The 25,975-nt window shown below is 39.0% G+C and overlaps 1 protein-coding gene and 1 pseudogene across 9 annotated transcripts; both read right to left on the reverse strand.

The window, feature by feature from the left end:
- Positions 1 to 592: 592 nt before the first annotated feature.
- On the reverse strand, positions 593 to 20,508 carry LOC131331977 (alpha-glucan water dikinase 2). Of its 9 annotated transcripts, XM_058365959.1 has the most exons (31): positions 18,902 to 19,158; positions 17,967 to 18,869; positions 17,770 to 17,879; positions 17,577 to 17,652; positions 17,375 to 17,466; positions 17,126 to 17,279; positions 15,230 to 15,544; positions 14,352 to 14,462; positions 14,118 to 14,216; positions 13,888 to 14,016; positions 11,984 to 12,072; positions 11,622 to 11,756; positions 10,225 to 10,387; positions 9,988 to 10,077; positions 9,716 to 9,901; positions 9,492 to 9,554; positions 8,563 to 8,622; positions 8,318 to 8,470; positions 8,136 to 8,219; positions 7,176 to 7,352; positions 6,759 to 6,865; positions 6,322 to 6,535; positions 5,819 to 5,922; positions 5,605 to 5,734; positions 4,667 to 4,792; positions 3,794 to 3,904; positions 2,986 to 3,084; positions 2,549 to 2,722; positions 2,345 to 2,437; positions 1,891 to 2,006; positions 593 to 1,022 (listed from the first exon to the last, which is right to left on the reverse strand). In XM_058365959.1, the coding sequence occupies exons 2-31, from the start codon at positions 18,045 to 18,047 to the stop codon at positions 818 to 820; spliced, it is 3,846 nt and encodes a 1,281-aa protein (XP_058221942.1). In that variant the 5' UTR covers positions 18,048 to 18,869; positions 18,902 to 19,158; the 3' UTR covers positions 593 to 817. The 9 variants fall into 9 exon arrangements, 8 of the variants coding, with proteins under 8 accessions (XP_058221942.1, XP_058221944.1, XP_058221943.1 ...); XM_058365961.1 differs by having other exon boundaries at positions 13,888 to 13,995; positions 17,967 to 19,158; XM_058365960.1 differs by having other exon boundaries at positions 5,840 to 5,922; positions 17,967 to 19,158.
- Positions 20,373 to 25,792, reverse strand: LOC131331980 (DEAD-box ATP-dependent RNA helicase 21-like; annotated as a pseudogene).
- Between the last annotated feature and the right edge of the window lie 183 nt (positions 25,793 to 25,975).

Below are 25,975 nucleotides of genomic sequence, written 5' to 3' on the forward strand. Positions count from 1 at the left end.
TTGGTTTGATAGTGTGAGTAAAAATGATCTTGTACGGGTAAAATTACAACTTTTGATGGGTTATATTTTTGACTTGTTAGGTCATTTAAGTTGATCCAATTAAGATCCAACTAAGACTTAATTAATAAATGAGTTAGATGGGTTGGACCCATTCTAACCCAATTAATAAATGGATTGGGTTAGATCTATTTTCTAATGGGTGGGTTTGGATTCAATTTGTCATCCCTACTAGCATTCATCTTTCATATGAAAAAAAAAACAAATACAAAAAAAGAAATACAAGTATAAATTGAGGAAGGGTGAAAATCTCTCCCCTAATAACTATAAAAAATAAAAATAAAAAATCACTCACCTATTAACTAAAATGGCATGATAATTGATAGGTTTCAGTTGATACCAGATTTTTGTTCTAGTATTTCTTTTTGCATTTTAGAACCATCACAAAAAGGTCTTTTTTTAGAGTTTGGGGTTTGGCCCATTTTGGTTGGTCTCTTGCCAACGCTTCAGTCTCGAGTAGCCTTAGGTTAGTAATTTTTCCTTCGGATGCCCTTGTCTTTTAATCTTTGTATCTTTTCAGAGATTAATAAAATTCTTTTTGTCGATAAAAAAAAAACAATGAAAAAGGTCTATTCCATCAATCTACCATACAAGAGAGTAATTGGGATACCTTTCCCTTAAAATAAATGCGAGCCTCATGCATGCCCAATAAGCACATATTGCAACACAGACTGTACACAAGTTTGGATATATTGCGAGTCAAAGATAAAAGGCAACAGAAATCCAAAGATTGGGTCAAAAACCCAAGTAAACCAAGCACTCATATCTGTGGCCTAGTTTGAACCACATGTATTTCTCCTTCTTTCACCACCCCTTCAATGTCCTGAGCACAGCCATAGAGGTCTTCTATGATTTTTCCGGCCTCTGCGATTTTTCGGAAGAGTGAGATCTGGAAATCTTTGTCAATTATCATTCGCTCGTTGGAGTAATCCAATACAGTTTCTTGAGCTTTATCCATTGTCACACTACAAGGGGCATCACAAGATATCTTAGATGAATTGTAAAAAACAAAGTACAGATGTTTGTTTAGAAGCAACAGTGACCAGGTGACGACATGGATTCTTCTGAAATTTCAATGATATCCAAAATGTTATAACCTAAATGAGCCCAAAGTAAGTGACATGGAAGTGAAAGAGCATAGAATTGAACAACAAATGATCTGATCTGCATCTTCACGGTAGCTTAGGTAATAATTGGATCGGAATTGGTGGAGTAGTACCATGGAACAGTAATAGATCGACTAGTGATTTTCGTATGGGAATGGACGTTCAAAACACGGTAAACTTCCTTTCAAAACGGCGACCTAGCAATCCTCAACGATTGCCCAAACTTATTGTAAGAATCCAATTTAATAAAGCAAAAAATTCGGATAGAGTGGAGTTTTGGCAAAAGACAAAAAAGAGAGGTCATATTATGCTCCAATAAATGTGTTTTGCATGAATAATTTCATGAAATGGTATTTTCTTTTCATGAATGATCCTTTGAGAAAAGTACATCCTAGTTCTGTAATCAATAGAAGCTATCCATATGATATCACACCAAAATTTAGGTCAGGTTCCGTTCCTTGTACCAGAACAATCTGTGTGTCCAAGTGCGACTGGATTTATGGAGGAAAAGAGAAAGGAAAAGGGCAAGGATTGGAAGATGATGAACGTTGAAGCAAACTAAGTTTACTTTTTTCGGTTACCTATTATTTTCCTTTCCCTTAATAAATCCTTTCACAAAATATACAACCAAACACAGCCCAAAAGAGATTAAATAGTTTCACTTTTGTTGTTTGGATCACAATGAGAGTGACAGAAATCAACTCAACTCAAATCATCTGAAGATTACCTGTCATAGAGACCAGCACCAGCATACCCTTCCAGGTCCTCTCCATTGGAGTCTGATCGGAATATAATCGACTTCTTGATATACAGCCCTACTTGTTTGCTAGGATAGCCAACAACCTGAAAGTAAAATCCAAGTTTTACACTTTACGTTTATTTCATATTTGAAGGCATACCCTAGCCCTAGGCTATATACTGAGGCACAAGGGGAGGAGGTGGGAATCAAAATTCCAACCTTATGAGTTGGAGATTAGAGACTAACCACCGTGTCAACTTCTAAGTTCAACCATATCAATTTTGATTCTTTTGGAAATAAACTGGCATATCTGACTGCCACTGATGTTAGTTCAAGCTCAATGGGCACATTTTTAATTTACTCGTTCTTCTTGGTAAGACAACAGGGCATTTTGAATTAACAAATGGTGATTTGATAGGCGATACAGTGGAAGTGGCCTTACGATGGGAGATTTAATATTGTTTTTCCTTGCAGTGAAGCACATTGCTCGTCCAGGATAGGCACCAACCAGAGTTTCTCCTAACCCCTTCACGATCTGAATTTGAAAGAAGGAGGAAAAAAATTAAAAACAATTCCGTTCAGCTGATTTGAAAAAAATATGCGAGGTTTACCTCCGTATTCTTCTTAAAACCAAACAGCGCTTTACCTCTGCATATATCTCGGATGCGTCCCCAGATAAGGGATTCTTTGTGTGAATCACAAACGCATAATCAGCACAAATGATTTCTTGAATTAGCACAGCCATGCAAACGTTGTTATGGTTCAAATTAGCTTTCCTACTACTGACAAATGCTCTTTCGTTCCACTTTGAAGCCCAAACCTACATGACAAAGGAAAAGTGTCGTCTAATGCCAGAATTCGCCACATTCCCAGTTCTGTTCAGCAGATTGGGATGAATATGGTACACCAAACTACATGGTAACATGGTGTCAAACTTTCATATCAGCAAGACCAGTGATTCTCACCAGTTGCCAATGACATAATATCATCATATCTTACCCTCAATTTGCCAAATTCCCAATACAAAACCAGCATAAAGTAAATGAGCAATGCATTATCATGTCAACTTTTGGAAAACTAAACCTTCTTTATTGCTAGCCAAGCTTGGCTCCACCTCTCCTCGCCTTCATCCCCGGGCCAGGGTATTCTTGAAGTCTTCATTTTGTTTTTAAGTTCGTTGGTCTGCCAAAATTATAACCATATATGAGTTAAAAGGTTAAATATATGGAGATATTTTCTTGCTAAAAGCCTCAAAAACGTGTAAATAAGTCTAACCCCAAAAACACAGTTTTCATACAAATTACTCAAAACAGGAGCTAAGAGGTAGCACCACGTATATATTGCACGACATTCCACCCAACAGTTGTCCTATTCTAACAAGGAGAACTCAATGGATGTTTACTGCTTGAATGGTATTCAGCCTCCACCCCACTGAAGGGCAACAGAAACAAAAAGGAAAGAAAAAAAAATGCTTGATTATGATGATAGACTACAATGTTTATGGTTATTAAACGAACCTTTCATCATTCCTAAGCCTAACTTCTTCACTATTCTACAGCTTTTCCTTGATCTTTTTCCTCAGAACATACTCCCAAACTTGTCAAAAAGGTTTGGTGCATTCAGGTGGCAATTGGCATTTCTAATTGTTGACCATGAGGGATTCACTTCAATGTACAAAATTGTCATCACTCAGCTAGCACCACAATGAATTCAAAGCAAATAGATTTTACAGCTTTTCCCAGTCTGAATGAGATCTTAATCTTGAATTTATTAGTAAAGATAGTGCATAATCCAATCTCTGTACTTCTATAGCAGAAGTTTTAGAAATTTCGAACGGCTATAAGTAGGCATAAAAAAGACGTGGTCAACAACTTGTAAAGAGTAAAATTACCAAACGGAGAGGAGCTTTCATCTGCAGAACTGTTTCTTGTATTGCCTTAAGTTTTGAAAGGTCACCATCATCTACAAGTTTACTGAAGCTAGAAATTTTGCTTGCCAGATTCTGTGCAAAAAGGCATATGAGTGTTTAGCAATGTAAATTAGTCAAGCCCTGAAAACTCAGTTTTCATTCAAATTACTCAAAACAGGAGATAAGAGGTAGCACCAACTATATATCATGCGAGATATTCCACCCAATATAAATATATGTTTATAGTTCATCTATATGTTCCCTACAACCACATTTATGCCTTTTACCAATTATTATATCCTAACAAGGAGAATTCAATGGATGTTTAATGCTTGAATGGTATTCAGCTTCCGCCCCACTGAAGAGGAACAGAATCAAAAAGGAAAGAGGAAAAAATGATTGATAGACAAAACAAGCATGTAAACGAAACCAAATTTCTATAGACAACAAACTGACACACCTCAAACTTAATAGACGTGCATGGCATAGATCAAACTTAAGTGAAAAATAATGTAAACTTCATGTTACATTACCATATTATTGCTCTGAAGTACTACCATGTTTATTGGGCATAATTTCATGCAATTAAGCAATGAATAATTCCATGAAGTACTACCATGTTGATTGTAAGAGTCATGAGCATGAATGGCTGTTTATTCTGAAATCATTTGATCTTTACGCAAACGCAAACACAAACACAAGCACTAACTTCTTATCCATTTCACTGGTTGGTTTATGTTCCCCTCTTTAGTGCTTGAGAAATTGTGATGCGGATTTGGAGATTCCTGCTAAAAATCACAAGACAGGACTAAACACACAAGTACACTACAGCAAGTATTTGAATCTGAGTCATACCTTGTTTAAGTCATCTGATATTACAGTCTCAAATACTCCAAATGGTATTGCAGCTGATATTGGAACTTTAATCCACGAGGGTACTCTTCTTCTAAGATGTAGGATATTGTAAGACTTGGCGCCAACCTATTTGACAGATTGTAGTCAGCCACATGAAACGCTTATTCAGGGTTTTCAGAAATCAGGTTAACAAACATCAGTTGTTTACCAAACATATCAAAACTCAACTAACGACTATGCAATCAATCAGTTATGTCACATGGAATTGGTTACGAGTGTCGGTTGAAAGTATGTGTGCAATGAACCAGTTATGTCACATGGAATCTGTGTGTCTGATGTAACAAAGACAATAGGACCCAACTATGTTTCATATTTCCTCAATACTTCTTATTTTCTAGGGCAAGTGGTGTTTTGACGTAACTTCATACGTTGGAACTGAATACATACATGAAGACTCAACCTGGTGATGACTGATGCCAATCTTTGATACAAGAACACACAAGCACATGACAGGATTAAGAGGAATAAGGGCCAACTACTCATGAGCAGCACCATGTATAAGGTGACAGTGACGGGCGTACTTTTCCCCTTGCCTCATAGTGAAGATATAATCAAATCGGATAAATAATCTGATGTGACTACTCATGAGGGGTAATCTTATCATATCCTCGAAGATATTGTATATCCCAATTATGCAGGATTCCCATACGAGGGATTTTAATCCTGTCAACAAAAAGTTTCAACCGAAGATAGGATTTGTGGTCTCCTTGAAGATGTAGTGCAATCCGATTCTCAAATCTAGATAAACAAATGAGATCTCAATGTGTAAATTTGATTGCAAGATTCATGAAAGTATGAAATCGACACACCAATTAGTGTTCAAGGCAAAATCATTCTCCAAACTAGAGTAACAACGGAGCTTGTGACCATGATCATACCATCTCGGTAGTGAACTCCTCAATTGAAATAGCAAATTTTCCACGGAAAGCCTTTTTCTTCAAGGTGAGTCCTTGAGGAATAGAGGAAGTACTGAAGGAGTTCTGAGACAAACCAAAGCTACTAACTTCACTGCAGGTAGACATAGAGAAACCTATTTCAGAAAGGCATGAAGAGTGCATCAATGAAGCTATCTCTTAAGTCTTAATCGGCTACCTGATTACCAAATTCGATAACCTTAGTTGTATAGATATTGCTTTGCCTTCCTTTAACTTCAGATCCCTAAAAACATTCTGATCGAAGCATGAGGCAAACAATACCTGCAACAAAGTGACACACAACTATGTTAGAACTTCAACATCATTTACTGGAAGCACCTCATATCATTGCATATGGAAGCATATGCAAATTTTCCTTGCTAGGGTGTTTGTTCCGAGTTAAATTCCACAGGCCCGAAACTTCTGAGTTTTTAGTTTTGGATGTTGTGATAATCAGTTTTTTGTTGTGGATGGAAGAAGCTGTGATAATCTGTTTGGCATGGCTCGCCAAAGCCAACTTAAAAGAACTGGAGAAACGTCATTTTTTTAGAATCTCCAATTTGATGCTATGTGGCTTGTCTTCCAATAATCAGCTTTTAACAGAAGTTCAACTGCAACAAACACCACTTAAATTCCTTCGAAGATCAAGATGGTACATAAGAATGATGAAAGGTATCATGCCTTGTTATTCCTTGCTCTTATTGAAACGTGAGACAAAACATCTGGTGTATCAGCGGTCAGAACAGCAACAGCCCCATTTGGAATCTCCTCCTCACCAGAAACTTTATTTGCAATAATAACTGTTGGCTTCCTATATACTTTTGTCTGAACACTAATTAGCTCATTAACAGAGACTACCAAACCAGTGACGTCCATAGGGCTAATAACCTGCCAACTGCAAGATATCAGCATTAAAGAAAATGTTGATCCCAACTCCACAATCCAATGCAAAAGATCATGAAATACTAAGCCAGCAATTAAATAATCATGCAATATTAAGCCATCAATTAGTTAACACAACAAAATATTAGTAAGCAGGAACGGAGCCCAATTTTGTAATTGCTTTGAACACCACAACAAACAATCGAATAAAAGAGGTACAATCAACTGGATCTTACCTGCCTAAATTTGCAACTTTTCGTAGTATGGGGTCTAGATGATTAATAAGCATGGATAGACTTGCTGCTGATCCTGCCCTTATTAACTCTTCTGTAAAAATATCAATCTGAAAACAGTAGAACATAATGAAGGGAAATTATTTTCAAACACCATTTTTCGTCCTTACTATCTAAAATTACCAAACTTCCCCTTTAACTATTCCCGATACACATTTTCACAGCCAAAAGGTAATTTGTAAATTTACCTAAAAAAATAAATAAAAACTGGGGTGCATTTATATAAAAGGGAGAGTGAATCACTCCCCCACCATGAACTACATCATTTAGTGTGATAAATTCCTTCATACATGGGGATAAGAAGCTCAAAAATCAAGTGATTCGTCTACATATTGGTAGTTCAAGTTAGGGAGAACATACTGCCCCTTTGTCCAGAGAAAGCAATCTTCCAAGATATTGCACACTAGGCTGTATCATTTGGTGGTAATACTGAGACCTATTGGCAAGAACAAGCCCGACTCGATCAAGAACAGCCTTTGTTTGTAGTGCCCACTGGCTGTCATTGGGTTTGCATGACTCGGAGACGCGATACCAGTCCTTTGGTTGCAGCAGCACACCAACAATTTGGGAAAAGAACACTAGTCAGAATAAAGACTTAGATAAAAAGAGCTCACATGTGCTTGTGAATTAATGAGCTAAATCTACAAAGCTGAAACATATTAAGTTTGCGAACCTCGAAAAGATACGATCATAGCATAATAAATACAAATAGGTTATTAGGTATTGTAAGAAATTACCGCCGGGTTTGCAAACACCAATATTTCAAATAAACATGAGAAGGTTTAATGAAATCTTATTCACCAGCATACATCTTTGCTAATACTGTTGTTTCGTGGCTTAATTGATGCCCTTTTACAGTAGATCATAAGTTCATAACTCTAATCCAACAACCAATCTTCACCATGACGTAAAGGCACCCTATATTTTAAAGGCATACTTCATTTGCAACTCAGAAACAATAGTGACTTTTATCATCTCAAACTGTAGCATGGCGTTTACCTCCACATATTATGCATAGCGTGGAGATCACAACCAGTAGACTGAAGCTTATTACGCTAGGTGACCTCTTGTGGATCAAATCTATGTTACATGTCTTCAGTTATCTCAATCAGCTTCTTGTTTTCAAAGACAACAATTAGCATGTTAGAGGAAGGTAGCAGTTAACATACCATGTTTCTACAACTAAAAGTAGCTAAAAATCATTGCAGTTGCATCGCCAAACAGAGGGAAAATAAATAAATACATGCACCATATTTCCCCAGGCTGTGCATAAACAGCACTACTGAATCCAGAAGCTAAGTTAATCAAGGAAAGCAATACCTTTGTGCAGTATATGAGCTCTTCATTGTTGAATGTTGATAAGCATAAGTTTTCAAGCACCAGAGCAATGAAGAACATGATTTCCTGTCCAAAATTACAATAGAAGCACATTTTTGCAACAACACAAAATAAATTCTTTCATATTGTTATATAAACTGGCAATAAAGAAGAGAGAAGATTACTGGTAGGGATGCAGAGTTCAGATCTTTAAGTCCCATTTCCACTGTGGTTCTAACAGCTGAATCCAGGGCAAGATCAAGGAAGAGTAAATCCTTTGATCTTCCATGGGCTGTAAGCAAAACAGGCCGAAGCTCTATGCGAGATTCCACTAATTTCTGGAAAGATCAGTTAAACTTTGGAATATACTCTTATAACGGTTATATGCATGTATCCAAAGATAAGAGGTTGGACTTTTGAGAAAACAAACCTCTATAAGTGGAGCTATATTCTTATCACCAATATGTGCTTTGACAAAGTAGAGAGAGTCCTGCCATATTACAACTCTGGTATTTCATTTCCCATCAATTGTACATAAGTATGAGGTATATAGAACTTCTATAGACAAGTCCAAGTATTGGACTCTAACAAGGTAAATTCCGCCTCCTGATCATAAAACAAAGAAGAAATGCACTTATCTTTAAACCGGGGGGCACTGGTTCAGTGGTTAAAACTTGGCCTATTAACCCTGAGGTAAAAGATTGGAACCTGAGGGCAGCCACGTTGGGGAAATAATGCCAAAGATTAGGTTTGTACCCAATATTCCCCTTTCAACCCCCCATTTGTCGAGACTAAACAGTGTGTAGCTTGACTTATGTTTATCCTTTTGTTTTTCTCAACTATAGGGAAGAAAGGGGCAACCGGCGCAGCGACGCCCTTGAGCGTGACCATAGGGGTTCCTTACCAACTGTGAAAGATTGGGCTGGGAGGTGCTCTTGCGAGGTAGCCACTGAATTGGAGGGAACAACCTGTCATCATAGCCCAACTAGGGCACGAGCTGCACAAGGCTGCCCTCTCACATGGCATCTAACATCAGGAGGACTACTACTGCAGGTGGGTTTGAACTCATGACTGCTGGGAGAGGGAGGCAGTTTGACCCCTCACCCTTGCCAACTTGGTTACCACCCTTGGCGGTTGACTTATTTTTATCCTGATACAAGGCAAGAAGCAGATAATTGCCCATAGCTTTAGTGATAAACTGCAGACAGAATTATCTTTGACTACATCTGCAAATTAATGACTGACAGAATCAGCATAAAATCAATCTCAGGTATTCGCTCCTTATAAATGCAGAAGGTGCGCACGCAAATGGAGGTCAGAACAATGGCAAATTCATCCAATAGTATTTGAATCAATCACCTTGGGGAAGAAACCCAAACATGTTTCAATAGCAGATTCTAGGTCAGCACCAGAATGAACAGCCTGCATCCAGGAAGAAAGTCATGCAATTGAAAAAGAAAGTCATGCAGTTAGCAGGGCACAACCCCGTGGACCTATTTGGCTTGTACAACTCAGTAGACAAGAAATTATAATCCACAAACTTACATACCAAAAATTCCAAGATATTATCCGCAGTTTCATACCTTCAATGTCTTCAAGTATGAGGTAAGATCACGGAGAAATCCCTCTTTGGCATCAGTCCTGAAATGAGGCTCTGATACAATTGGACGGTCATAACTTGCTAGTATGTCTTTTGTGAGACCATTTGCATTCAGCGTTTGCCAATAAACATCTATTTTGAAACCAGATCTCACATAATTTAAGAGTGCCTGTTGCAAAAGAAAAACACCACTGGACTAATATTAATATACCGTTCTTCTTGTAGGACAGGTAGATGAATTCACGAATTACTAACCTCGCAAATTATTACGTCATCTGGGCTACTATTATTGTGCAACTTTTGGTGCCACTCCTCCATCATACCACCCTTGCAATCATTGTTTCTCTGAAGGTGAAATAATAGGAGACAATTATGTTTTGCAAAAGGGCTGTTCGATTGACAGAAGTCTCTTTACAGAGCTGCAATACTTCTACAACAAGATTATGAAGTACTGCAATGCTAGTATTCGCAGAAGACGGATAATAAAAACACCTGAAGCACCAGTATTTCATCGCGAATCCTTTGCCCAACATCACCCTGACCTCCACGGCCGATGCATAACATGATCAGCCTCAGAATTTCTCGAACATTTGGTTGGTCCAAGTATATTCTTTGCAACAAGTTAGTAAACCTCTCTTGAGCTTCACTGATTTCACTGCAAATCTCAAATAAGTATTGCCACACATTTTATTAAACATCATCAAGCATGAAATAACCAAATGTTGAAAAGTCCATTATTTGTCCAAGTATTATATTACCAAATGAACACGAACGAAAACAAGAGCAAAATCATACTGGAAATATGAAAGTTGGAGTTTATTGGTTGCAGTAAAACATAACAGAAAATAAAAGAACCAAGCCCAATCTTGGAGATAACTGTTGGTTTTAGATCATATGATATGGTACTGATACTGCTGAAGACCACATATGCGTAGATAGATTTCTTATTTCTGAAGTATAACAGATATGAAAACTCAGCTGCGGAATAAATTAGCTCTATTTATACAAAATCGATTAATATCCTTCACAATTGCTGAGGAAAAGGATAATAAAGTTATCCATCTCTGTCATCATGTAAACTTTACGATAAGTAGTTGATCAACAATTTAACATGGTATCCAAGGGATCCTTATGTTCGAACTTCACCCCTACTTTATAGTTGTATTAATGTTACATGTGTTTGGCCCACTTATGGAGGACAGCCAGGCCAGTGTCCAAAAGGCAGGGGCTTGTTGAGAATATAAGTCGCAACGTTATCCCTCTATATATAGCTTAAGCATTAAGAAGAGTTGGTAGTCAACAACATATATAACCATTACCATATGGAAAATTGAAGAACAAGAGGGGCAAGACTGCCCTGTCTACAAAGGAAATTATGGCAGGGTGGAGTTGCTTCCAGGATGAAATGATCACCTGGTTCCGATAAAACTAATAGCCGTACTGGAAGAAAATGAATTTCGTTTAAACCCCAAAAGCGCTCTCAGTATGTAATCTCAATATGGGAATGCAACTAGAACTGCAACTACATGAGTAGATTTGCTTTCTTTGACTGTGGTTATGGAGGAAATTTAAGAGCTCTTGTACACCTAGTATTTTCCACTTAACGGCCATGCTATATTCCAGCATTCTACCGAGACTGTTAAATTTAGACAGTAAGTTTTTGTAGGTCGGCATCATTAAACAAGTTATTACTGGTGGGTAATTAAGGAACAAACTAGGATAAGTATTTCAAAATGATAAGTCACACAAGAATAGAATTGCTTAATACTTAGCTACAGCCTACACACAATAGATAGAGAAATTTGAGTGAACTATCAAGTTTCTGCAGAAAATTATGTGAAACTACAAATGATACCCAACATCTAGACAGATACTTAAAAAATGCATACCGAGGTTTCACGTTGTAATTCTTATTCCATGTAAGCTGTCTGCATGCCATTAACCTTAACCAGACTAACATACCAATAAGCCCCAACTCCCCTTCGTTTTTGCAGCGCTCAGTCAGTTCCGTTGCACTGTTGAACCTGTGCCAAGTAATAGCGATCAGAGAAAAGGCAAAAACATAGTGTAGAATAAAGGGAAAAACTCTTGTCGATTCTGCCACAGTACTCGGCCATTGTCCTATGCACACCGTGTCAAGCATAGGACACCAAAAGTACAAAAATCAGACTTAGGTTGTGCAATCATCACAGCTGCAAAATGTCAATATTTGTATATGTTCAATGCAGTTAATCATTGCTTTGGAACTGACCTGTGCATCAATGACCTCTCAGCCTCTTTTTCTCTGTGGGATATTTCATCAAGTAGCCATTTAACAATTCCTCCCCCGCCCCCTTCAACCTGCACATAGACATTTTGAGTTTCAGTGTCAACACAGAAATCTGCATTTGTAAAAGAAGAAAATGAAGAAATTCAGAGATACTGGCATGCCAGATGTTGGAAGACACAATTTTGCATGACGACTAAATTTGATTCCCATGTACAGTACAAAATATTACTATGGATACTAGGGGTGTTACAAAAACCGACAGACCGAAAAAACTGACAGATCGGTTCGGTTTTCGGTTGGGGTGATGGCGGAATTTTTCCGGGCCGGACCGAACCGAACCAAAATTGGTTCGGTCTCGGTTTCCTGGAATTTTCGCCGGAGCGAACTGAACCGATTGACTAGATATTTTCTATATTTTTATTTATTTTACATTAAAAAATATAAAATATTTTTATAAATATATATTTTTATTTCGGAGCGGTTTCGGGGACACCTAAAAAACACCCCATAATTCCTGATCAAATTTTGATGATCCGAGCTGTTCAATATGTTTAAAACGTGTTTTTAAGGGTACTCGCAAGAAATCAACTCAAAAAAATATCGAAAAGGGCTTGATCCATGCAGTTTTTCATAAAACAGTTTTTGTCGGCATTTACGAAAAACTATTTAGATCAAGTCCTTCCCGGTTATTTTTTTGGCCGATTTTTTCAAAGTACCTTTAAAATCACATTTTAAACACATTGAACGGTTCGGATCATCAAAATTTGATCGGAACTATGAAATTGAGATTTGGGGGTTTTTTTAGGTGTCCGTGGAACCGTCCCATTTATATATATATATTTTACATATATACATTTAAAATTAAACAAAAATTTTATATTTCAGGCGGACCGAAATCCCCGACCGGACCGATCCCACCCCGAACTGAACCGAACTCAACTCCAGTCGGGATCGGTCCTAGAAATATTTTGGCCGAACTGAATCGGTCTTTGGAAATTTCACCCCGAACTGAACCGAAATCACCCCTAACAGATACCTAAGGTCACCGGGATAAATTCTATTTCTTTTCCATTGGAACGGAAAGAAACCGACAAAATGTGTCTCTTTCCTAGGAGGCTGAAATGAAAGCATATTGGAATCCTGATATCCTAGTGTTCCCACAGACACATACCATAAAACACACTGAATCATATAGAAATGCTACGTAACATTGAGTCGTTTTGACACCTACTAAAATGACATTTTTCATACATGCCCTACTCTTTTGGCATCTCCATTATGTTCTGGCTATGTTCTAAATGTTTCCAAAACGAATCCTTTTCATAGCTAACCAAACTACCAAACTGAAAAAAAAGAATAAAAAATTCATCCATGGCTAGGTGTGGCATCAATTCAAAAGATAATTGTCTTCAAACCCATGACCCTTATACTAAAATGTTTCCGAAATGAACCCTATTTGTAGCTAACCAAACTACCAAACCGTAACAAAATTTTCATCTATGAAGAGAGAGTACCAAACCGTAACAAAATTTTAATCTATGAAGAGCGAGTAACTAAAGCATTTATTAAGTTTCTCCCTCCAAAATTTTACTTAAACTTCTGTGTTTTGTTCTTCTACAATTTAAGAATCCTGTGGCCTTGCCAAGACATTAGTATAAATATCCGGCACGAGCTTAGCACAGGGAATATGTTCTATTTCTGTATTTCATGAGAGACCTTGGTGGCTTGGTTTAGTTCTCCCCATTTTAGTTTGAGGGTCATGGGGTTGAAGACGATTATTATATGAATCTAAATGATACCAAACTACCACCAAGATACCAGCAATTTAGGAAGAATAGACGAGTAAAGAAGAAACTAAACATTCCGAAAATAGTAAAGAGACTGACCTTTCCACTTGTGATTGAATTCAGCCCAACACAGAAATTTGCACCATTGTTCTTTATCCATGAACCACCAGACCAGATAATAAATTGGATACCCAAAAATCTCCTTTGCTGCAAATTAATATCTACAAACTTCATGATGGGAAAGAAAATAGGGAAGGGCATTAGTTCAAAAAACGAAAAAAACCCAATGTAAACTAAAAAAGACAAGATGATTTTATTGTGTAAGTTACCTGAAAGAATCCTTTGCCATTTGAAATGTCCATAAAATAGGTCTGGCATGCTGCATCAAGCAGCTTTGAGTTTTCAGGCATTATATCCATCGGTGGGGCCTGCATTAGAATCAAAAGCTGAATCTGTGGGAGTTCACAATTTATAAATAATCACCACTGCTAAACATCACGATGACTCTTTTTCATGACCATTTCAGTGTCTTTAGGAAGTTAATTAAGTACATAATAACTCACCAGCCATTCGCCAAGGGACGACTTTGACACGCCCCAGTGAAGCACTGTGGCACCTTTTGTGTTCCCAGCAACGATTATGTGATAGTCGCCCCCAACGATTTTTAATAAAACCTGACATGGGGAAATTAATTTATAGGCCAAGCAAAAAGTTCAAATTCTTCATGATTCAATATTTTTCAGAAAGGGCCATTGCTTTAATGACCCGGCTATTGTTTGTATAAGAATCAACTTCAGCAAGGGTGAACTGATAGATGAACTGGACCTTTCAATCAATGTATTAATTCACCCTACTTTGTATGATATGCAATAAGATACTTTTACACAATTTGAATCAGAAAAATGAAGTTGTAAAATGCTTGAGGGGACAACGCATATACATGTGAAGAGATGGCTGCCAAGTGCGTACTTATAACAGAAATTCTCTGACCTGTACAAAGGAAGTCCAATAACCAACTTTCCAACAATACATAGTGGACCCTTGCATGGAAACATGCGGTCATATGGCTTACCAAATTTAACAATGTGATACGTTAAGAGGCCATACAGTGTACTCCCTCAACATTACCAAATGCTTAAGTTTTACAGTGTACATGTGAATAGCGTTAAATGAATCTTATGCATATGTACATGTTTTGACTAGACACCCAATACAGAAAATCCAATTCATTAGTTACTAAATCAAGAACTAGTTCTGAGATCCACAGATAAAAATCCTTAACCTGTCTGGTAAAACAGGATGCATTTGTTTATTGCGATCCTCTGGCTACATACTAGAATCCTGTAGGGGAACTGTGACTATGGCACTATGCTTGTGATCAGGGAGTTTTCAGCCCCGTCCAACCCCATTTCTAATACAAGACAATTGTTAGAGAACTAACCACCATTTCGTAGCTTCCAACATTATAAGTTTGTTGCAAGATCACATCATCTCCTCCGATAGACTTCTCCACACGATCCAATAGGGCTGATGATGGCAAATTGGTGTTTTTCATATGTCCCTTGGTATATTTATTTGTCCATTGCTCAATATCATGTCTCCTGCGGCAAGAGTATGGTTTTTGACTGCTCAAATGTTCTCTACTCAATGCTGGTCTATTGGTACCTGCAATTTGTCTACTATTTTGCAATTCGTCCAGGGAAATTCCCTTCACTGACAGACTCTGAAGTTCTCTCAAAGCAACATCGTGATCTTGCTGCATAAAAAAATGTAACCAAAATCAGTAATAGGGCCCATCTAAAATTTAGCTGTTTATATTTGTAACAAGTGAAAGATGTGGAATACACCCAAACTTATCTTCATGAATCCAAAATGCGGAGCAACAACCAAAATATCAACAAACTATTACCCACCATAGAGAACATTAAATTTCCATCAAACTAATCAGCCGCCTTGCACTATCATAAAAACAAAACCACAGCTTTCATGCATTGACAAACACAAATTTGACTGATGCTGATAAGGTAGACAAATAACGGTGCAAAAGTGTAAGGGATGCTCAGTAGACTGGTGAATGAAGGTGGCGTTTTTGGTACAAGGTGGCTGCCACGACTGTCTCCCAAGAGAGTGGATTCACAAAGGAAGGAAGGGGGGGGGGGGGGGGTTTGGAGGTGGTGGTGACATAACCATAGTATCCACGTAGAGGCGATTGCAAGCACACATGGAGACCAACGTGGGAGTGTCATTTGGGAAGCTCACGTGCTCATGCAAAGGGCATGAACACAAGGTGGATACAGGGACAATATATTCACCTCCGAAAAGCCTCACATCCAAAGAGTGTAGTCCCAACAATTGGTAATTCGATATCCTCTAAGGCACTCGAAGATTGTAAAACTAGTAGAAGTTGTAGATAACCTCCAGATTTCTGGTTCTGGTCGAAGTTATCCTCAGCTAATGGTGCTAAGAGGATGAAGATTGACATTTAACGTTTCAAAGTACCAACTCACAAGGCTGACATGCGGATGAATTAACAACTTTCATCCTGTAAATTTTGACAGTAAGGAGAAAATCAAGAAAAATAAAGGAATGCCACTAAGGCATTCGATAGTCAATGTAGCGGCCGGACAATCAGCTTGGACCGTGACTGAGCCATGAGACTCGGGCAAGTCCGTTCGGTCTTGTCAGGCAGACAAGATTCTCCAGATCAAGACAGATTGCTCGGATTGGCTTGATCCTTCGGACATCACACACGGATTCCCGACCGGTGCAACCCGCATGATTCACGGAAGACGTTTAGCCCACGTGCACCTAAATGCCTGGTCGCGTATGTACGTAGACTGAAGAGGTTACAGCTTATGGCGAGCAAACTCATTAGAGCCAGCTCATGCCTTGTGCTTGGCAACCGTCTTATCTGATACTTCATTTGCGAAGTCACCCTAAGCGGTTACCGAGCGTGCTGAGCACGCACTTACTTGGAGAGCAAGTTAGGAGGTTCTATATAAAGGAAGGACTAAAACCCTAGCAAGGTACGCCGCTTCTAGTGAAGCGTACTTCCTCCTTCTTCTTCCTAGACTGACTTGATCGTCGGAGGGTTGTTGGGCTGGACTAAGCCCGAACGACTTCTTGCAGGTCACTTGGAGGAAGGTGTACGGAGCATCTCGAGCAAACCAGAGGATCACCCTTGCCCTATTGACAAAACCAAACACCCACAGTCAACACCGCATTAAATTGGTTGTTGGGACCATGATATGAACTTCCAATAATCCTTTTGGACAATTGTATTAAGAAACAGAATAAGAGCAACAAAAATATTGGCAGTTTCAATGAGTAGTATGACCTTTTGTTGTTGGGGTGAGCTTACTGGCCTGCCCTTGCTTTCCCAGCGCAGATATGCTCTGCGGTCTATTAGATCCTTAGGTATAGGTGGTTGGGATGTACTTGAATCAGTTTTAGGTATCTTGATTTGGAAGTTCCCTTTGTTCAACTTCAACCTAGAAAAGATACGTACAAGAAATTTTATTTGAACTCAAGACTGCCTCTTTTGAAAATCCAATCCAACAAAAGTGAAGTTGAAAGAAAAACCAACCATGTATCATTCCTGGAATCTTTCAAAACAAATTCAATAGCATCAGTCCTGGGGTCACGCAACTGGATGATGATAACATACATATCTCCACTCTGTATCACTTGGAACAACTATCAGTACTTAAGAATCTATTTTGAGCCAGATGAATTAAGTCAGAAGCGTCTACAGAAAAAGGAATGGAATTGGTGGAGTATATGTAGACCTTCGTAAATGGTGTTTGCAGTGCCATTTGTTTGTAAATAGTCCCCGGAGGATGATCAGCAGGTATGAACCAATTCCTATCGGATGATATGAATCTCAAAATTTGTTTTTGGTAGGCGAACAATTGTTGAAAATGGAACAGTAAGGTACAAAACACAAATCTCAAAAGTAGTACAACATAAAGCTAAGATTACTTGTTGCCATGGTAAATGCAACCCCAGTGAAGGATCCATGTCCTCGAACAATTCTTGAGTTGAAGATCAACTTTTGCATTGCTCCCATTTGAAAATCCAGTCACATTAACCTACGGAAACCAAGAAATTTGAGTTAACCCATTCTTCCAAATAGGTCTAGCCATTGATCGCATTCATTCATAATGGAAAAGTAATACCTGAAGTCGCATCCCATCACCAAGTTCAAAGTGATGAACATTAGTTTTTTGTACACAGTTGGAAGAATTCGAGGATGCCATGGTGATCTTTAAAATGACTCAAATGATTAGAAAAGAAAAACTACAGCAGGTATAACATCCTTTTCTTAAGCATCTTGTAATCCCTGAGATTTTTTACACACTGCAGAATCCAAAGACTTCCTAAAGCAGTTTATAAATTTTTCTGGGAAGATGATTTTTCATTGCTCTTCACCATCAGACTAGTCCTAAGTTCACGTTCGTGAAATTCATTTTCCGCGGCGATGCAACATACTATGAGATAGAAAAAAAGCATTGGAGATGGGAAAGACGAAATCGATAGGAGAACTTTTGACATGTAGCATTAAGATGTTAAACCAGGCATTCGAAGAAAGTGATTTCTCCACTTCTGGTATGGTACAAGTGGTAAGTCAACTATAAAGCTCATTTGCTTGGATCTCATTCTCTATTTAAAGGCCATTGAGTGAATCTGAGTAATAAGTTTGGCTAAACCATACTACAAGTTTGATGATACTAAACTTAGTTTGGATGGCAAAATCTTGAGACAAAATGATTCTGATTCGTACGTTACGAACAGAGTAGAATGGGAAAGTGATCCCTAGTTACCTATACAATCCAGAATCACATTCTTACTAAAAGTAGGAATCTGATCATCACCATTTCCAAGGTAACCTTATATTCTAGAATCCACAAAAGAGAAAAATGCAGTTATCTACTACATTTCCCAATGCGGAAAAAAAAAAAAAAAAAACTACATTTCCCAATCGACATTTATCTAGGAAAGATCACTAATTATTCCAAAACATTTGAATGGGAAATGTTCAGAATTTCATAAACTCTTGATTAAAGCTATCCAAACATAAGCTATTCAATACTAAAAGCTATCCAAACATAACCTAAAAGACACTATAGAAAACCCACACACAACTTCAACATAATGATTTCACGTAGATGAGGCCCTTTTTTTAAGAAATTAAAGAAAAAAGTCCTTTCATTTATTTTCTGTTTTCAGCGCAACCAAACAGCTGGTGAAGTCCATAACATATATAATTAAAAACGGGAATTCTGCTCACACCCTCTCAAACACACCTCTCAAAAACACCACCTCTTAGCTCCACAACCTGTTATGACGATCCAAACCGAGCATTTCATAGGCCCTGATCCAAACCGAGCATTTCGTAGGGTCTGAGGTACCAAGTGGTTGCATAATTTTTATTGTACCAACTTGGTTTTTTTTTCCGTAAAGGCTTGCCAAATAAACCACTCAAATCGTCAAAATAATTTGCGAAATCCCAAGATAATGTTATCCAGGGGCGCGTTCGAAATGTGTGAGTACGTAGCGAGTCTCAAATAGTAAAACGAACACGGTTGAAAGAGAGAGAAAGAGACTGGGGTTTTATGGTTTAATTGGCAGGGCCCGCACTGGAATCAAAGGACAGAATGAGGTAATAGATGATGCAAAGCAAAGGGATTGAAAAGAATTGTGTGGGGAAGAATCGGATGCTAGTGGGCTCTATTTATGGATTCAAAAGCTTTGAAATTGTTGAAAAGCTAGACGTTGCATTTGTGGGGACAAATAGAAAATGGATTTTCTAATGGGCGTCAGATTCTAAGATCACCATCGCCCGCTGTAATCCACACACATTCACGAACAAAGAGCTCCGGTATCTCAAGTGATATGGGAGCATCATGCAATGATATGCTCCCGTTAATAAATGATATGTATAGTCACAAAACATAGCAAGTATAACAATACAAAATTGTAAGTGTAACCATATAGTGTATTCATACAACATAATAGGGGTAGTAGCCACATAATGTAGAAAATGTTACTTTAATAAATAGGCTAGTAAAACCGGTTTCTATGGTAAGTAATTAATACTGCAATTTTTCTATGAGGAAATCTTAAAACCATATTGCTTTTAAATCTACCTTACTTTATGTGAATGATTTTGATCTAATGGCTCTGATTCACATATTTTTGGAATTTGCGTATCCATATTCAATGGAAGCATGATGCTCCCATATTACTTGGGAGCATTGTAGAAATTTTTTCCGAACAAAGAGACATAGAAGATTTCTTTAATGATCTTAATTTTTAAACTTGGATAGTTCTTTATTTCAAGATTCAATTATAAGTCACAAATAAACTGCTCTGTTGAAAGCTTGAGTTAAGGGTGTTAGGGAGGGAATTACTTTTAAGATTTTGGATTGAGTATCATAGAATCATAGTTTTTTGAATTATGGTAAAAATTTGTAGTCGTAAAAGTGTTAAAATGACACGTGCAATATAAATTTAAATTTTGTGAGTGAATATAATAAAAATCTAACAAGCTCCTCGACAGATGATTGGGAAGTTGTTAATACCAAAACTGTTTTTATGCACATTTAGCCGCTGCTTTAGGGAGCAAACAAGTGTCATCTCGCCTTAGGTGGTCTGTCGGGAATAGTTCCGGCCTGAATTTTGAAGACTTGTGTCGCGCCAATTCTGGGGACGCGGGACTGTTACTCTGAATGAGCATCTGCTTCAAATCATAGAAGACATCACTGTCACCCAAAGTTAAGAAGGTTGTTGCCACACCCGTCTTTCCTGCGCGACCTGTTCTCCCAATGCGATGTGTGTACATTTCAATGTTACCCAGCATATCGTAGTTGATCACATGGGCCACATCGGGAATATCAATGCCGCGCCCTGCTCCATCTGTGGCTACCAGTACATTGTATCTCTTCTCCCTGAAACCTTTGAGACTAATTTCTCTCTGCTCCTGTTGACTTCCCACCGTGCAAAGTTGTCACGCAATAACCAGCCTTATCCAAAGATTTGGCGAGGCCGTCAGCGTTCTTCTTAGTGTTTATGAACACAATAGCTGTCTTATCTCCAAGTTCATCCAGCAACTTCTGCAACTTAAACAATTTCTCCGTATGCTTCACCATGATCACATGCTGGCTGATTAGGTCAGTTGCCTTTCCTGCAGTACCAATCCTGACAACAACGGGATTCCCCAGGTACTTCCTAGCAAGTCGCTCCACAGCCGGAGGCATCGTAGCGCTGAACATATAAGTCGTCCGGTAAATTTTCTTCTCATCAAGCTCTTCATCCTCGTTCTCTGGTTTGAAATTGCTCGAAGGCATCGCATCCAGCACACCCACAACTTGCGGCTCGAAACCCATATCCATCATCCGATCGGCCTCATTAAGCACCACATAATTACACTGATTCAAAACAACATAACGTCTCTCCAAGCAATCAATAAGACGTCCAGGCGTCGCAATCACCACCTCACACCCTTGCCTAATCCTAAACCCTTGCTCCTCAATCGACTGCCGAGTTTTTTATGAAACTGATCTCTTTTTAAAAACAATTGGTCGAAGTGCTCTGGTTTTGAAACTATTTTTAAAACTACTAGGTAGCGCTACCAGAGAAGCGTCAGTTCGACTTACGCTATTGATTGGCTTGCGTGGCAATAATGTCCACGTAAGCAATTAGCGCTTTCTCAGATAGCACTAGGGCTTTATATACGCTCTTCCAAAAGACGCTTCGTTACTTCTCTCCTCTGCGCTAGGGCTTTGAGATCTTAGCTCTCCTCCCCTCTTTGCGAGCTCATCGTCCGTTGAACGACTAATGTCCAAACACCGCCACACTGTCGCCTAATCCGGTATCTCTCTCTCTCTCTCCGCCTCTCTCTCTCTGCGCCTGAACATTAAGCTGCTTGGGGAAATCCCTGAACAAATAGGTTGCTTGGCCTAGTACATGCTATAACAAAACAGCTTCCTACCCATGACATTTACTTGGCGCAGAGCATTAGCTTTGACCAAAAAGTAAGAAAAGTAATTAACGTTACGATTTTATTCAGGAAAGAAATATTCTTGAAGAAATTCCCTGATGTAAAATTCGTATTGTTTTTAGGTCATGGTTGATTTATATGACTTTGGTATGAGTGATTAGTGATTGTTGTGTTTGTACTATTCCAATTATGAAAATTGCGTTTTAGATAGATGGTTGGCTGTGTTTGGTGCATTGGGATGCAACTGGAGTTGAAAGTTTCTCACTGAATAACAATGTCCCAAGGCATTTTGATAGGCAAGTTTGCTAGTTTGGCTGTTGGTGTTGGGTAAGATTTGATATGTATTCTTCTTCCAGGTTTGAGACAGCGCCATAGGCCCATAGTTATTGGGTGACTTTAAAGACATAGGAGAAATGTATCAAAAATTCCTTATCAACAAGCAAAGGAATTTGAAAACATTAAATCCTATAAAAATTACCTTTCCTTTGAAACCTTTTGCTGCCTTCTTGAACGCAGGTAGAAGATTCTCTGAATCGTTGGAAGTAGCAAAAAGCAGAAACTGAAACAGGAAATATATGTACCTAAATCCAGTGAACAGTTAAGAACACCATATTTAAAATAAGTGACACTAGTATAAGGTAACACCTGCATCTTAATTGGATTTTCAAATATTACTGGAGCAACTTCCCTGGTGAAAGTGGTCACCAAAGGAAGCTTGTTCTCTTTAACAAATCCTCATTTTGACAGTTGATTTTGTGAAGTGTCACTGGAATGAAACGGGAACTAAATTGTCAAGACTCCCGCATTTAAAATATGAGTTCCTCCTAAAAATTTGGCAGTGGTCCTATGCACACGATGGGGGTATGCGATACGGATCGCGCACTACAAATCTGTCTAAGAGCTTTAATGGAGTCCTCAAAGAAGCCCGACACCTTCTCATAGTGGGTACAATTAAGACGACATTTTATAAGTGTGTTACGTATTTCAACGACTATGCCGTCAAAGCAAGGGAGGGGATCGAATCAGGCAAAACATTCAGCAAATTCGCAACGGAAAAGTATGATGAATGGAGGAAGAAGGCTCATGAAGTGGTTGAGTTTGACAGAGAGACAGGAATTTACGAGGTGCGAACTCCATTGAACCCAACAAGCCCATACAAACGAAACCACAGGCACACAGTAGACTTCAATGCACAGCTATGCACTTGCAACAAGATGCAGCAATGGCGGATGCCATGCTCGCATGTGATTGCAGTGTGTAACAGAATGGCCATGGACCCTAGACGATTCTTTGGCGATGTTTGGAGGCTTGCCTCAAACATAGCCATTTATAGCTCTGAAACGTTTGTACCGCTGCGTGACAAACCGCATTGACCTCCCTACGAAGGGCCAATAATTCATCCTGATGAAGAACGTCTTAGGGGTCGAGGACGTCCACAAGTAAATCGATTTCGAAATGAGATGCATATGATGGATGAATGGCTTGAGGGGCAACCATCACAGAAACAGTCTTGTAGCTTGTGTGGTGGACATGGGCATAACAAGCAAAAATGTTCAAAGAGGGGAGAAGCGTTATCTTCAGTAGCAAATATGTAACTTGTAATGTTTAAAACTATGCATTTGCTTGACTTTTCAATTGCTAAAATGGATCTGTAACTTGTAATGTTCAGTTTTTAGAGCTATGTAATGCAAAGTTATGATGGCTATTAGTTTTTGTAGTGCTTGAGTGTTCGATTGTTTAATTGCCTATTAAAATAACAAAATTAGTACCACATAATTGAAGAGAAATGAGAATATATGATATATGAAATAAATTTGATAAACTTAACTATATTTAACAAGTGACAGTTAGAAATTTTATTTTGAATGCTGTACAAATTTGTTAAGACTGAAAAATGCAATAGGAAATAAAGGCTGAAAAAAGCTTTATATGAATTGATGATGGTTGAAAAAGCTGAAGGAGTTGAAAAATACTGCAACTGAAAAAGCTGAATGCCAATGTGAGGCTGAAAAAGGCTGTATTTCATGAAGGCTGAACAATTTGACTGATTGATCTGTTTATACGAGGTAGCTCAGTTTATAAGAGGTAGCGTTAGTTGAAATGGTGCTACTTGATTGGGTAGCGCTTGTTCAAATAGCACTACCGGATTGGAAAACGCTATTTTTAAAATAGCGCTAGTCCAATCCAGGACAACGCCACATGACATATAGCGCCAATTAGAATAGTGGCATTTGAAGTGACGCTACAGACTAGTTTTAAAATAGTTCGAAAATCAGAGTACTTCAACCAATTGTTTTAAAAAAAAGATTACTTTCATAAAAAACTCTCGACTGCCCGCCAACTATCGAAACTACTCTAATCCCCAAATAATGTGCAAACTTGGCAGTCTCCTCCTCAATCTGCTGAGCAAGTTCTCGAGGAGGGGCCACGACCACGGCATAAGAGCATCTTCAGCCTTCACCCATATTTTTTTTCAAATTTGAGTCAAATTTTGGATAAAAATTCATTTTGGGTAGACACATCTCCAACTATCAAACTCAAATTTTACACATATCCTTCTTTCTCTCTCTCTCTAACTAGCCGTTGGAGAAATGGGTCAAGGCAAAAGTTGTCTCAGATTTGGGCAAAAAAATGGGTAAAACCCAAAATGAGGAATGATTTGGATCAAAAATTAGAAAGAAATTTTTGTAATTTTTACTCCATTTTTAAATTTAAGTCTTAAAATGAATAAGACTGGACATGCTCTAAGGTCCCTTAGCCTCATTCGCCTCGGTTATAGGCGGAAGCCCGAAGCCTAGTTATATAAGTAAGCATGGAAGTACAAACGCAGCCTTCTTACCTGAACCAGTTTCAGCAATACCAATGACATCCCTCTGTTGCAACCCCAATGGGATAGCCGCCATTTGAATTGGGGAAGGCTTCTTGTACCCAGTCCTGTCCACAACCCTTAAAAGCTCAGCGCTCAACCTGCTCTCAGCCCAGCTGCTCATTGGCCTGGGAATCCTCGAACCCTTGTAGGATATCTATTGAAATCCTCCCTGAAAATCGTCCATTCCCTCTCCATCATCTCCTCCAGGTTCTTGTCCGACCAGTGCCTATCAACCCTCATGTCGAAAGTATCGTACGAATCCGCCGCCTCGTCCGCGAGTCGCCGCGCCGCCGCCTCCTCGGGCCTCTCCTCCGCACCGTCCTTCTTGCGGATCTCCTCCCTCAGATCCTTGTCGTTCTTGGCGGCGAGTTTTTTCTGCTCACGGCGGTCCACGCCGGCGCGGAAGCCGCGGCCGAAGAGGAGGCGGGCCTCGTGGGGGTTCTGGTAGAGGAAGTTCGTGTCGCGTGAGGTGTCCTCGGTGTTCCCCCAGTCGAAGGAGAACCGGAACTTCTCGCCGGGTTTGATAACCCTCTTCTTGGGTTTTCTCGAACCTAGGTACTGCTCCTTGATGGACTCCATCTCTTTCTCCTTCTTTCGTTCCGCTAGCTTCTCGAGCCGCCGGGTGCACTCCGAATCCCGCTCCAGTTCGCGGTCGTAATCGCGGTGGTCGTGGGATGAAGGATGCTGATCGGACGACGGGGTTTTGGCGGGGAGCAGTATAGGTATCTGCTCTCGTAGAGCTTTGCTGATGAATACCGGCGGCTTCTTCGAGTGTTTGCGGCCATCAACGCCGACGTCATAGGGTCTTTTAACTCTGTGTCTGTCGAAGACGATGATCGGAAAAGTGAGGAGGAGTGTTTCCGTCTTAGTTTGCGGGCGCCAGAATTAGATTTCAATCCCGTTAAATAAAAAGTCGCGGCAGATGTCGGCAAACACAACCGACATAGTAGAGTATACAAGAGTGAAGAGTCCACCGCTTTGCATTAGGGTTGCACATATATCGGGCCGGGCCGGGTTTGTACTAGATAGCAAGGAGACTTGTATACGTAATACGTGCAAGTCCAGCCTATTAATAATCAAGCTTCATTTCGCTGTTCAAAAATAAAATAAAATTAGGCTTCATTTTATATTTTTCCAAATCCGGCCCTCTAAAAGTTTTATTTTCCAAGCTCGTCTAACTAGTTCAGTTTGCAGATACCAAAAAAAAAAAATTGGAATTTAAGATTAAAAAAAAAAGTACGAATTCCCCGACTGCCCAATATGCAACACTGAATCCAAAGATAAATGAAAAATGTGCAGCATTGTCAATTCCGCGA

Source organism: Rhododendron vialii, chromosome 7a (assembly GCF_030253575.1).
Source record: "Rhododendron vialii isolate Sample 1 chromosome 7a, ASM3025357v1".
Taxonomy (NCBI): Eukaryota; Viridiplantae; Streptophyta; class Magnoliopsida; order Ericales; family Ericaceae; genus Rhododendron; species Rhododendron vialii.